The sequence below is a fragment of the Euwallacea similis genome, chromosome 26 (genome assembly GCF_039881205.1).
Source record: "Euwallacea similis isolate ESF13 chromosome 26, ESF131.1, whole genome shotgun sequence".
Taxonomy (NCBI): Eukaryota; Metazoa; Arthropoda; class Insecta; order Coleoptera; family Curculionidae; genus Euwallacea; species Euwallacea similis.
The window spans coordinates 1,856,165-1,871,228 of record NC_089634.1 but is presented as its reverse complement, the minus strand read 5'-3'; the positions used below and the strand labels follow the sequence as shown (position 1 = coordinate 1,871,228).

At 37.2% G+C, this 15,064-nt stretch overlaps 1 protein-coding gene across 3 annotated transcripts; it reads left to right on the top strand.

Annotated features, from left to right (window-relative positions):
* The first annotated feature begins 296 nt into the window (after positions 1 to 296).
* On the top strand, positions 297 to 10,920 carry alpha-Man-IIb (alpha-Mannosidase class II b). 3 transcript variants are annotated; one of them, XM_066402594.1, is made up of 6 exons: positions 297 to 457; positions 4,143 to 4,329; positions 4,674 to 4,863; positions 6,417 to 6,509; positions 7,643 to 7,949; positions 8,094 to 10,920. In XM_066402594.1, the coding sequence occupies exons 2-6, from the start codon at positions 4,226 to 4,228 to the stop codon at positions 10,853 to 10,855; spliced, it is 3,456 nt and encodes a 1,151-aa protein (XP_066258691.1). In that variant the 5' UTR covers positions 297 to 457; positions 4,143 to 4,225; the 3' UTR covers positions 10,856 to 10,920. The 3 variants fall into 3 exon arrangements, with proteins under 3 accessions (XP_066258691.1, XP_066258690.1, XP_066258692.1); XM_066402593.1 differs by having other exon boundaries at positions 297 to 507; XM_066402595.1 differs by lacking the exon at positions 297 to 457 and adding an exon at positions 2,910 to 3,677.
* Positions 10,921 to 15,064: the final 4,144 nt, after the last annotated feature.

The window sequence follows — 15,064 nt, the reverse complement described above, 5'->3', positions numbered from 1 at the left end:
TTCGAGTAAAGATTATTTGTTTAAAGATAGTTGTATATTGTGATATTCATCGTCATTAAAAAGCAGTTATTATTTTTTTCTATCCAGTCTAATTTATGTTCAGTTTTCACTTTTTAAAACCAAATAATTTTCATATAAACTTACCTATTGCACTATTTACTTTAAGCATTAAAGTAAATTAGTAAAATCAAATTTCCACGGACAAATATGATCTGGCAACGATGGGCCACCACTCGATGGTGCGGCCGCCACGCGAAGTAAAGTACAACAAAAGAAGAGCAAAGCATCAAAATCGAAAAATCAAACAGTTCAAACTGAGATGGCGTGGGAATAGCTCGGTTGTCCCCTCGTATGACGTTTATTATTGTAAACATACAACTTTTAAACCATTTCCCGGCTAATTAGTGATTGTTTTTCTGGATTAGGGTAAGCCGAAGGCTGATTTATTGATTGGCAGGTGGATGTGAAGGAACATACTATGCTTTTTGCGGCGAATTATCGATGAAGGTAAGTAGGTATACGAATTTGATAGGGTGAAAACAGGGAAAGTTTCATGTTTATTGTAATGCTCCCAAGCAGTCATACTGTAGTCTGTCCTTTTTGCTTTAAATAAGCATAGCATTTTAGGTTTTTGACTCCAGGTAATGACTATTTGTTGTAAGGCATCCGGCCCACAGGTAGAAGACGGAAACTATAAAAATTAAAGCAACTTTATGGAAAATTTTGTATATGGTATTCCAACATCTTGGGTAACGCTCGAATGCTGACGTTTTTTTCTTCTTTCTTGTAAAACAACGGACAGCGGCAGTGGCCAGATTTTACAAATGAATCAATTGATAAAATTTGACATTTCTTACCACATTCATTTATCAAATTTGGCCTTTCTCATTATTAGTCATTTTTACAGGGAGTCACAGCTGCATTCCATGGCTGCCCAATATGTTTAATAAGTGTTTAGAATAACATATAGTGTTTCATAAAATGTAGTGTACATTAAGTCAAGTAGTTGAATCTATGCACGATTTTATACAAATGTAATCTGCCCTCAAATGTTTCGCTACCCAGTTAGAGAGGGTGTTTAAAAGTCAGATTCATACGCTCGTAAATTGCGAATCGTGTCTATATCGGCCAGTTTTAAATCAAATTTTAATTTTATATTTTAATATAAGTTTCGTGTGATCGTAGGCATTATAATTTAATATAAACTAAAGACCGCCAAATATTTAGATCTAGTGATTGATGAGCGAGATAAGTTTGAGAGTCATATCAATCGTTTATGCGTTAGAGTGGGCTCGTTTTGCACTACGTGTGGCTTGTCAATGTTGGGGAATAATTAATTAAAAAACCGCTTAAATCGAACAATGTTTTAGAAGTTATTTAGGGTCAAAGTTGCGGTAGGTATATTTTTAATGGAGCTTCAATTTTGCCTGGGACTACATTTGCTTATGTATCATAACTTATTTTCTTTGTTAAAAAAAAGATGATTTTAGAAACTTTATACAAAAAAATCTCCTGTTTATACATATACATAATATGTTATACAATGCCAAGTTCTAACTCCTACCCTTGCGTTTCTTTCGTTTCAAATGTATCTTTTTGATACTACGATTAATACATTTCTGTCAAACTAATTCAAACTATGTTTGCAGCAGGTTTAATAAATTACTTATCTACTAGCCACTCAATTACGAAGTTATTTAAAAATAAATTTGCAGCATCTCATCAAGGTTTTAATTGAATTATTTGTAAAATGTTTTCCAGGTTACTTTATCTAATTAGAGTACATTAGAAAAGTCCACTCTAATGCATCGTTGGCAAGGAAAAATATTTGAGGATCTATTATTAATTTTGAGTTAAAACAGAACACGAAAAACGAGGGTTAAATGCTTTATTTTGACACTTCAGTTTCATCATTATTGATTTATATTAATTTGTAAGGACGGAATCCATCATTCATTAGATCCGTCTCTTGCAAGATTCATTTGAACAAACCTCCCGAAGAGTTTTACTATCTACCCACTGTTTTACCGACATTGTCGGGACCTAAAAAAAAGCGTGAAATTGCCATAAATAAGTGAAATTGTTTCAACAAAACGAAGACCAAATTATGCCCGATACACTTTCTCTTTAGCTGTTTTAAACAACGATAACAATCACGGTGGTCTTTTAAAACGGCAAAATGTGGGTTAAACATTTTTTATTATTCAGGTGAAATTGTTGTTATCAAGTTCAGCAAACGTTTATTTTGTTTAGGGCTTATCATTTAGGTACAGGAAAATCGACCAATTAATTCATAACTATCGGCAAAATAATTTTGCAAAATATATATTTAAGTTTACTGACGCTATGCTATCTAGCACGATTACCTTTTTAATTTTTTTCCCATATTATACAGAGTGTCCCAAAAGCTTTAAAAGTATGAAAGTTGTGTTTTTTTAATCGAAATGGAACCTCCTGTATATTGTTGCATTTTTGGATTTAGTGTTTTAAGTTAGACTTCGATACAATTAAAATTATTTATAAAACCTTGAGTTTTAAGTATTATAAATCTTATTAAAACCAACACTTATTTTGATCGGAGAATCCAAAAATACGATAATATAAATGGGGTTCCATTAAGAAAAAACGCAACTTTGACACTTTTAGGGCTTTTGGGACATCCTGTATAATATTAAAATATTTTTAAAAAGTAACCACAATAGACCCTCATGTAGCCCAAAAGTAAAACTTTTTTAAAGCCTCGTATTTTGGCCATAATATTCCGTACCAGATAGCGTGAATAACACTGTACAATAACTTTATGTAATGCCTCTTAACCGATGGTAGGATAACACGTTGATCAGGCATATGTTGCTGGTCATCTCCTTAAAGGTCAATGCCGGCCATCAAAACAGTTTTTATAATTTTTGCGCTATCTCCTGCAACTTTGAACGAAGAACCCAGGACCGTAATTTTTATTGAAAACGACCTCGCTTGTGTTGCACGCCTTGACCCCCGCTCGCCGAATAATAAGGACTAATGATCCCTAATGATCTAATGGGGCTTTTCCGTCCATCACAGCCCAATAAAAGATTATTGAACTCCCAAGTTTCGGCATGGAAAACGGCGCTGCTCCCGGATTTTTTCACATGGGCGTGCGGTACGTGTGGCAAACGGGGGCACATACTTCCGTCTGATGGCGGGCATTTTTTGCGTCCGGGCGGCGCCCCTTAATTGGCCCGATTCCCCGTAGTCGATTAGTCGTTGGTCTTTTGAGGGCCCCGCGATGCGCCTATAATGAGGATGCCCCGGATGTCTCGGTCGTGTTTCGGCTGTTTGTCAAATGACCGGCCCATCACAGTCGTTATGTGGTTTATGATTGTTTTCAAGAACGGCGTGACGGGTTTTTAATGGCGATGGGCTTAGTTGCGCAGCTATATCTCATTGTTGCTAGTGTCCGTCCCGGTGTTAACAAAACGGAACTTTGGTTTGACCGTCGCCGTTTTGTGGAAAAAATCAGAATTTCATCCATCGCGGTAAACATGGTTATTAACGCTTAACGAGCCATCAGTGTCAGACTTGAATCCTTGAGCAATGATTAATTACCGTTCAGTTAATAGCAATGAAGATTTGTCCTGTCAAAAAATCCCTATAATGTCCCACTCACTATCCATCAGTGTTAGAGTGTATCATGGAGTGTAGGTATGATTTACCCGTATTGTTGGGAACCTGGTACTTAGGTATTTCTGAAGAAAACAATTCTGGCTGTTGCAATAATAGTTGTTATGCTCGAAAACAAATTACAAGCTTTTCCTTCAAAAACAACATTGAAAATATATACACTCAAGGTTGCTGAGTAGGTATTACGCTCGAACAGTTTTCATAAAATTCATATTTCGCCTCATCAAAAGAGGGCCAAATCTCCGAAATTTCCTGCCACGAAATGATAATCTTTCGTACACTCCTGCTACTATTTTTAACTGGCAGCGTAATAACGTAGGACGCGGAAGTGAAAATAGTTCCAGACCCCCGGAGGGCCCCCGTTAACCTGAATCTTGAAAGACTGAAATAGATGTTTGGGCCTGCACTTGGTCCGATTAATCATGATTTAATTCAGTGTTAGATTTTTTTGGATTAATTAAGGCCTATATCTTTGCTTTCAGGCCGGAATGGATTTTGCACCGATTAATTTAACCAAGTAGGGAGTGCACCCGGTTAAAAATGGCTCTCCGTTGAACTTTCCGACATGACAGTTCTCAACCGGAACCGTGTATGTCGCAGACCGAGCCCCAAGGGCTTTGCCTTGACGGCAATAGCCGCAACTATCCTGTTATGCATCTATTATACCAGGTAAGATTGATACAGTCAGCGTTGATCAATGGTAACCTACCCCAATCTGCACTCTGATTGACTTTTTCGTAGTCATAATTTTACAGAGGAGATGAACACTTGCTATTCCAAATTCGAAAAAATCTCGGTTCGCCATAGAGAGCAGATGCTCTCCTCTTTATAAGTAAAAATGAACAGTCACAATTGCTGAGTTTAGCAATTAGGATTTTCGAACACAGCTGGCCGAAACAATTGACTGCCTAGGCATACATACAATGAAAAAAATGTCGTTGTGTGTGTTCCAGCATTATAAATAATATATTTTTGCATAAAAATCTAACTCGATCGCACATTGGTTTGTCAAGCTACACGACCGATGTCCAGCGAACCAACCGCTCGATAGCAACCCAATCTCACAACGGACAATTAATCAACCCTGCCACCAACTCTGCCAGGCTGCTCTATGAAAAGGGAAATTTCGACCAATGTCCCAGACTGGTCTATGCAGATTCCGACATCTCTACCCTCGACGTATTCAAGGAGTTCGACTTTCAGGTGAGTCCAAGCTTTGTGGCGGCCACAAAAAGCATCAGTGAAGTTTCCCATCATTTCGACGTAAATACAGACCGGTTTTATTTGTAAGTGTAAACCGAGTTAGTTTAATACCACCTTTAGCCGATGCTGCTTCATGAATGGTTCCCGTTAAGTAAATATTTAGTCGAGCTTAATGCTTTGTCAGGTTGTCATCTCGCATAAAAGCAATAATATTTCAAAGTAACGCCACTGCTTTATTATCTTGAATATAAAAGGCATCGAGGGAATATTCACCTCCTCCTTGGGGTGTGTGACGAGACAGGACAGCATTCAAATATTATCGATCCTAGTAAATATTTCGAAGCCAATACCCTGGATTGCCGAGATTTCCAGTGACTTTGAGTGCATTTTTTGATAGTTACTAGGTGCACTTTCTCTTAAAAAAAAGGAGTCTTAAGCCGAAGGCTTTGCTGTCAAATAAAAGAGAATTTATACTCTGGCAACAGCGGCGGTCCTCTTCCGGGCGATCGTAAAGAAGTGCGAACTAATGGGAATTGAAATCCATAAAAAGCGCCCGGAAAGAAAAAGGAAGGATCTTTTCCATGGAAGGAAATACGACGGCTTGTTCTTTTCCATGGAAGCTTTAATAGGTTTTATGTTTCAGTTTTTTCGGGATTCGGGACGCGCAGTTAAATATCTAACTGTTGTGTGCTGAAGAAAAATCATGTCAAGCAGTTAAACTGCTTTGCCTTCGAGGGCTTTTTGACGTATAACCTATCGAGTTTGATATCTCAAAGTGTATATGAAGGATGCTTGTAAAGTACTCTACACTCGATGCCAATTATATAGTAGTTCTTCTTGAGTGTTTATTACGATTGCGTTGAAAATATTCAACTTGAACCACTCTGTATAAATACCCGCATACCCATTGGCTAACTAAAACATCCCTATTCTATACCAGATTCTTCTTTCTTGGAAATACTTCCTCAATGCAAAATTGCTGTTTTAAATGAAAAGAAACCGCTACAATTGTTTGGTGCAACGTTTCGTTTTTCCCGTCTTGCCCACAATCAAATTGAAACAAAAGACCTTAGTAACGAAAATGCATTAAAGGGGATTTGAATTTATAACCCGAACGAAATAATTGAGGTTTAAAATTTAGGGTTTGTTCGCTAAATTCATTTTTTTAATGAATATCTGCCATGAAAAAGCCGTAAAACGTGCTAGTTCCTGTTGAAAATTGGTGATTGCTATGTTTTTTTGTAGGTGTAGAAAAGGAAAACTTGAATAATAACTATTAATGTCACAGAGTTTGTGTATAATAATAATAGTTCTGAAAATTCAGAAGAAATTAGGAAAGTGTCTTCGGTCGCCCTCTAAACAAGTAATTATAAAATCTCCTTAAAACTTTGTAGAATCGAAAGTTTTCACTTTTGATTAGTTTTGCAGAAGCGGGTATTCGTAGGACGATTATTAAAGGCGAAGTTTCTAATTGGATTGTTTCAAGATAGACCTTTTTTAGTCAAGCGATTTAACGTTTTAATAGACGTTTTGCTGATTGAGATCCTTTTCAGCCGACATGGATGCGGAGCAAAGAATATTGGGACAAAACCTTTGAAGACCGATACGAGCGACAGAAGATGGATCCGGAGAGACCCCCTTTAAAAGTAAGTGTTGTGCAGTAAGTAAATGAGTGTTTACAGATCCTAAAAGTATAAGACATTGTGTGTGTATAAATGCATAAATTATTGTAGTTGGTTATAGATTAATTCCCGTTCTTGTGTAACACCGCATTAAAATGCATTACTCGCATCACTTGACACGATACCTTTGTCGAGCGACCTGCAGCTACTTTACTTACGCTGTAGTAGGGAAAAATCGTCTTTAAGAAAAGTCCAACGAATCTTGAATCGGTTCTCTCACATTTGAAATCTACATAATTCCCACTGCTCATAGTAATTAGTCGGAACTTAGTAAGATATCGTCTATATTGCTGGACTGCTGGTGCTAATAATAATAATCGATTAGTGGAAAATAATATTTTTTTGAGCCTGATTACGTAGTTTTAAGGTCATGAAAGTGTGTTTCTAGATTTACTGATATTTGAGTTTTGTCTTGAATTTGTAAGCTTGTTAGAAAAGCATGAATATTAAACGTTAAAGCTATATGTATACTGGATTTTATAGATTTATAAATAAAGATATGCTGGCCATGCTTCTGCCATGTGTATCCGTCAAACGACGATGTGATACTAAGAAATTAGTGCAAATAAGTATGTTGACGTGTATGGGTATGTAATGTTCAAACATCGTACGCTTCTTCTTTGAATTTAAATTGTTTTAGTCCACAAGACACACTTACTGCAACAGTTCTACGACACCTAAATGAACTGTTCTATACAAATATAAATCAAATAGTTCTATGATCGAGAATTTCTAATTTTATTAATTTTGCATAGGTATGTTATGAGCCTCGTTATTGTTACAGTCGTAATTCCCAGTTTGCGGTTTGGTTGACTTATTTGTAAATTGCACTCACCACCGTTAGCGTGAAGCATTGTTGTTTACCGGAGACGGCAGGAATGATGCAACGGTGATTAGTTCTGTAACATGAGTGCGTTACCTTGTGAACTTTTTTCACCGTAGTATGTCGAGTAAGGTTCATTACAGCTCAGAAATTTCATACACGGTAATAAGTCTAGCTATATGAATGCATAGTAGAAGAGTATTGATTTGATCTAGGCATGGCGTCCTATAAAATCTGATCACAATAACTTATTATTCCAATTGAAATTTTCCAGGTTATCATCGTTCCTCACTCCCACAACGACCCAGGGTGGTTAAAAACGTTCGAAAGCTACTTCCACGTGGCTTCAAAGCAGATCATGTCTAACATGGTGGCTAAACTACAAGAATACGGTAATCTGACGTTTATTTGGTCAGAGATTTCTTTCCTCAACAGCTGGTGGGAGGAGGCGCATCCCAACAAACAGAAGGCCCTGAAAGACTTGATTAATTCCGGACGTTTAGAAATCACCACCGGCGGTTGGGTCATGACCGACGAAGCGAACGTTCATATTTTTGCCATGGTCGATCAACTTATTGAGGGTAATGATATGGCTTTTCAAAATTCATGTAATGAGGTTTTATACCAATAACTCCACGTTACTATTAGGAGTTTTTATTGAAATTGGTTGAGGTGCAAGACCCCATTTTTTTCTTCAGTTTTTAATATTCAACTTATATCTGCAGGACATCAATGGTTATGGGCAAATTTAGGCGTCAAACCAAAATCTGGCTGGTCGGTAGACCCCTTCGGGCATGGCAGTACCGTGCCTTACCTCCTAGCATCGTCCGGAATCAAAGGCACCGTTATCCAGAGGGTCCACTACGCGTGGAAGCAGTGGTTAGCATTGAAACAATATGGAGACTTTCGCTGGGTGCCTAGTTGGAGTCCCAGTGATCATTCCGGATCAATATTGACCCATAATCAGCCCTTCGACATATATTCGATTAAACATAGTTGCGGCCCGCATCCATACATTTGTCTTAATTTTGACTTTCGCAAGGTGCAAGGAGAATATACCGAGTCCTCCTTAAAAGCTCAAACTATTACTGATAAGAACGTTAAGGAGAAGGCCGAGTTGTTGCTAGAGCAGTATGCAAAAACTGGTTCACTTTTACCTCATAACGTAGTTCTAATGCCTCTCGGGGACGACTTCCGGTATAATCTTCGTGAGGAATTCGACCAACAGTATTTGAACTATGTTAAGCTTATCGATTACATTAACGCAAATAAGCAGCTATACAAGACTGAGATTTCATTTGGAACTCCTAGTGACTATTTCAATGCAATATTGAATCGATACGACCAATATCCATCCTTGAAAGGAGATTTCTTTGTGTATTCGGACATATTTTCGGAAGGAAGACCCGCTTATTGGTCCGGATACTTCACCACTAGGCCTTTTTTAAAGATCCTCAATAGAGACCTAGAAAGCAGCCTAAGATCTGCTGAAATTTTGTACACCATTGCGACTAATAATGCTAAGCAACAGAAGTTGACGGCTCATTGGAAGATTTTGGAAAAGAATTTTGAGAAACTTATTAGAGCTAGGAGGAACTTAGGGCTTTTCCAACATCACGATGCCATAACAGGCACTAGTAAATCTTTCGTCATGAAGGACTACGGGATTAAGCTTTTTGAATCTCTTAGGGATACAGTGAAAGTACAGCAATTGGCCTTGCAGTCTTTATTATTCCCTAAGGTGCATATTACCAAAGGGCAGAACTTGGTATTGAGCGATGTCGAGCGGGAGTCTTACGATAAACTGCCTAACAAGAGTAACATTCAAATCGGGCTAAATCAAAAAAGAAAAGTTGTAATTTTCAATTCTCTTGCTTATCCACAAGAGCATGTGGTCTCCTTCACGGTTAATACCACAAATATCGTGGTGACGGACGCCGTTGGGAACGAGCTCGGATTTCAAATCAATCCAATTTTAGAGCCGAGTCTTGGAAAGTATTGGATACAGCCCAGTGCCTTTGAGTTGGTTTTCATTGCCAAACTTGATGCCTTAAGCGTTACGAGTTTTTACCTCGTTTATTCAGAGGGCCGTCGAGAGAATCTTGCAACTTTGTATTGCAAAAACTGCCTGAAGAAAAGCGAAATATTGTTTGATGGCAGTAAGCTGGAAGCTCCCTTTGAGGTCAAAGACATTCCTCCCAGTGATATTCAATTGGAGAATCACAAGATGAAGTTATTGTTCAGTGGAACCACTGGTTTCATGAAGTCGGTGATGCGCAAGCACAGCCCTAAAGTCATGCAGTGTAAGATCCAATTCGCTGCCTATAGGAGCGCTCAGTTCCATTCGGGAGCGTACCTCTTCATGCCAGACCCCAATGAAAGAGACTACGAGAAGGACGTATTGGCGCAGTACAAAGAACAAATGTCCGTTATTATCACTTCTGGAACTGTCACCACTGAATTACTCACGATTTACGGACCATTCTTGGAACATAAAGTTACAATATTCTTAGACGAGACTTCGTCTTTAGCCAACGCTATCAGCGTGGAAAACACCGTGGACTTTGAAAATCCTCCGAAAAACAGGGAGACGGAGTTGTTTATGAGGATTATCTCGGACGTACAAAACGGTGAGGTACCAGAATTTTATTCGGACGCCAATGGGTTCAATATGCAAAAACGCATTAAAGTGGAGCGAGTGGGAATAGAAGGAAATTATTTTCCTATTACCACAATGGCGTACATACAAGACGAAAACGTTAGGTTGAGTTTACTGACCAATCATGCTCAAGGGGCGTCTGCATGGCAACCCGGATATTTGGAAGTAATGCTGGATCGCAGGACCTTATACGATGATTCCAGGGGCATGGGTGAAGGACTGGTGGATAATCGTAGAACCACTAGTAGGTACTGGTTGCTCATCGAGGATATGTCAAAGGTTTCCGCAGAAAACGTGGCTCCGCCGAAGAGATTTGATGACGAAGACACCTTCGAAAAGGGCGAAGTGGTGCGCTCTTTTAACGTCCCAACTTCACCAATAGAGACTCCTAAGTTAGAATCATTTCCGAGACCTTCACTTTTTGCAACCCATCTCTCCAATATGTTAAATTACCCCGCCCAAACCTTCCTAATTGACCAAGACCACCAAGCGAAGGCGTCGAATAACCTGAGTTTCCTCAAGCGGCCCCTGCCTTGTGACGTTCACTTACTCAACCTCAGAACTCAAGCCGATTTCGAGTACTCTCAATTTCCATCAACGAGTGCCTTGATGGTACTACATCGACAAGGCTACGATTGCTCAGTTAATTCGAATTATACATGTAGTGTCGTAAAGTTCCACGCGGACAATTACTTTGAATCGGTAAACGTGCAAGGGATCGAATTGAAGTCCCTGACTGGACTGGACAGTATTAAGAAATTTGGAGATTTGGGGGAGTTGTATATTGAACCGATGTCGCTAAAGACTCTAAACGTGACATTTGGATAGTTCCAAGAACTTGTTTAGGTGAAATATTGTGTAATTTTAGATACAAATTCGTGGGTGAATGTACAGGCAACACGAACACGCACTTATCGGTAATTAGATAGATTAATTGTCGATATCTGAAGGAGAATGATTATTTGATTTTCTCTACTCGATTCACTCCATAATTAACAACTACGTGATTATTTGTGGTAGTTGTTACTTGTTGGAGTATTTTAGTGAAACAGCCTCTCTCTCGCATCCCGTTATACATATTGCGATGAGTTACGGCACGTTTTACGAGCCAATTTTTGTTGAACAATTAAAGTTGATCGTGGAAAATAAATGAAAACAATTTCATTTTTGGCGATAGTGCTTAGTGTCTTGTTTTTTACATGATTATGAACTTTAAACAGGGGTTCATCAAGTTTTTCTTCAGACATTTTCAAACGTTTTGTAAAGCCTTCATTTTCCTCGAAAGCTAGGTTAATTAGTAAATCTTCTGACTCTTACAATCCATTCCAACCAACGAAAATCGACGCTCAATTAAAACGTTTTGCAGTTTTTTTAGCAAAAGTTTAGCAACTTAGTCATTCGATTTCAATTTAGTACTGAAACAAGGTAATCAATCTGTGTTTCGCAATTTTTGATTAACATTAATCGCTCAACAAAAATCGAGTCGTGAGAACGCACCTTTAAGGTAACGTTCCATTCCACTTGCCACAAATGGAATTCTACCTGAAAGTTTAAGCCACTGTGCGCTCTATTTATGAATGTTAAAGTAAGAAATAACATTAATGATAAGTAGGGAAATATGTAAATTTTAGATTGTTGTGATATTAATTCCTTTGTGTTTAAGGTAGTAGGTTCTGGATAGAGCTTTAATCTATACTGTTAGTACAATGCGTGTCTCTGTAGATTATATACGATTTTAATATTTACTATTTATTTATTATTTTCAGTAAAATCGTTTTGTATTCCTGCATACCTCCGTTTGGACCCGTAACTTTTTTGTTATACCTACTACATTCCCATATAAGAGTAGCTATCGGAGTTTTATACAAAAATGCCTGCTATTATAGGAAACATTTATTTCTTAAAATAATAAGTCTCTCTGTCTGATTCGCTAATAATTATTGTATTGAATAATTATAATAGATCTGAACACGACTGAAATTTATTATTTTGTTGTATAATTTTTATTTTTGATTGTGTATTTTACTGTTTAGAAAATGGCTATCTGATGAATAATGCCATCACTTTTTAAAAGTGGTAGGTAATAATGTTATTTTAATAAAAACACTTTTGAAATGCATGTATGTCCTCTATGCTTTGTATATCCTCAAAAAACCCGTCACATTTTTCAGTATTTTTTATCAACTTGTAAATCATCCTCAGAGAAAAAAGTTAAAGTTGGTTCTGATTTGTGAGTTCTTTCTCGAAAAAAATACTTTTCTATTGCATTTTTTTAAAAATAATAAACCTTATGACTTCATTGGTTTCGTTCTTTGAAGTCATATCGTTTGTCAATAACGATTTAATATGCTTTTTAAATGCATTGCTCGTAAATTTTCTAAATCAATAGAAACTTAAAATGTTGCTATCAGCGCTATCTGTAGTCCGAAGGTTGCATGTGAAACATTTACGAAGAACGGTCACGATGTAACTGTTTGAGCTACAAATTCGACAACTTTAGGTACCTGTCTACTACTAGATGGCGCCAAGAGCTTCAATTATTCCAGCTTTTCTTCTGGTTTACGTCATTCCATTTATAAAATATTTTGCTATTATATTATATTCTGGACAACTCTGCCTTGCAATGTTTTCTAAAACCTATCTGGGATCATTTTCCATATTTAATTTTCCACCAAAGTTTTAAATTAAAAAAATTTAATTCTGACAGGTGCCCATGCCCAAGCATGTTTCATTTGTTTTGTCCCTAACCTTGAGCGTGGCCAATAGCATGCCGAATCGCTGGGCGACAACCAATCAAATCGTTCGTTACATCAGGGTCAACAAATCCTTCAGAAAGAACGAAATTTTACGGCGGCCATGTTGAAAATATCAATTTCTTCGACGTGTGTTATTTTTCCGTATTTCCCCGTGAAAATGGAAAATAAATTACAAATTAGGGCGTTTCGGATGCGGCATTTAGTTCTGTGGTGAAATCGACCAGTGTTTTTCCTGTATTCGGACGTTTTTCGACGGATTTTTACCTTGTTTTAATCGTCACAAGACCTTGAATTTTGTTTGGCTGGCTATTCACTCTAAGGTGCCCAAAAGGATTTACAATGATGGATTTTATCGAAATAGGTAGGTAACGTACTGCATGTAATGTTGTCACACTTATTTTACGTTTTTTACCCGAAGAAATTACCTAAAAATCGATTTCGCAGCCGCTCTTTTAGGTTAGGTTACGCGGATTTCATTTACATGCAAAACCGTAAACAAATTGCCTTCAGCAGAGCTACCATCAGTCAATCAGCAGCACTTGAATGCGACTGAATTATTAATAACAATACAATTCAAATTCTAAATATACATGTTACCCTCTGCCAAGTCTGCATGTTGCAGTTTGATATTGGTACATGGACATGTATAAAGATTGCTCGAGAGATGAGTGTTGATGCTTTCCAAAGGCCTCCAACTGTCATTGCTATTCAGAATTATAAAGCCCCAACAATCACACATTTGTGTTAGGGGTAGGTCATTGACCAATTTTTGTACACGAACATACTGCAAAATATCTTGGAAATATCCCAAAATAGCTTGAAAATATCTTGGAAATGGCTTGAAGTATGTTGCTTCTAATTAACTAACTAGACTTCGAGGTTTGTTACAAGCAGTTTATGAATTCAGTCACTTTCAAGAAAAAAATTCAATTTTTTATTAGTCTTTTTGTTCATTTTGTTATATGTATTTGATTATTGATTATTTTTGTTTATGGTATGCTGTACAATTATCCAGAGGTAATTACATGTAAAGAAAATGGTTTTGAAAAATATAAATATAAGTCTGGTCTCGAGTATGTTGCTTCAACATAATACGTCTTAAATCACTAAGCCTAAATATCTGATACCACATTTTTAAAGACAAACTCATTAAAAATAGTAGCCATAAAAGTTAGAGGCGATATGGATGAGGACTTATTGTCTATAGAAAATACATCATGAGACAATATTTTTAAACTGATCTTTGATGGTTTGAAATGTATATTATTTATAGGATCACGGTCTAATATTTTTAATTATATGTATATTGTATATATTGTAATTAAAGAGAACAACCCGGATATCCTCCTAGCACATCATGTACGCATACCAAATTTCTTGAACACGGAGCTGTATAAGACTTTAGACGGAAAACATTTTGCACGTTTTCAATTTCATGGCTGTTGGAATAATCTTAAGGTGACCAAACATTCGGTGCGTCTTCGAGATGCGATCTCACTAAAGAAGTTGGGTCGAAATGTCACACCTAAGTCCTTGACCTCATTGCACCTTCTTAATTTATTTCCTCGCCTTCTGATCTAAACAGTCTAAAATCGTCTGCAAACATCAATCCCGATAGGTCGGTAATTCAACGTTTTCTCTTGTGCCATTCTTTAAAAGTAGAGCAACAATGCTTTCTGTAAGCCATTAGGAAAACAACTACACTTTAGGGCTGGATTAAATATGTTTTAATGGAGCCGGCACAGCCTCAACACAACCCTTATATATAAATGATGGAACGCCGTCTGCTCCCCTAGATTTTTTGTTTGTTTTATAGTTTTATAGTGGTCGGAGTATCGTCATCTGATATTAGGGCAAAAACGAAGCTAACATTGCTCAAAAAAGTCATTTGTTGGTAGGAGCTGCAAACCTCAAACCGAGAGCTGAAATACTGCTCAAAAGTCTTAGCAACATCATATTTTATCGCATTTTTTAGGCTACGCTGCGGTTGAAGCGTTGCCTTTCTAGTTTATCCACATCCCAAATTAAGCTACGCCTACTGGTGACAATAAATTGAAGATAAAGTTTTAGATTACACAAATCTAAATATTATTTCAAGACCTTCTCAATTTCTCACTCAAATTACAAAGTTTACAAGTAGGTGTCCTAATTCAAAGACTCCTTTTCAATAAACCTTAAAGTGTTTTAGCCGGAATCGTACCATTTGTAAATAGCAACGTCGTGTAAAACGTTGATGTTTAAATATTATTTGAAATCATGACGCGACAAAAATATACGAAAG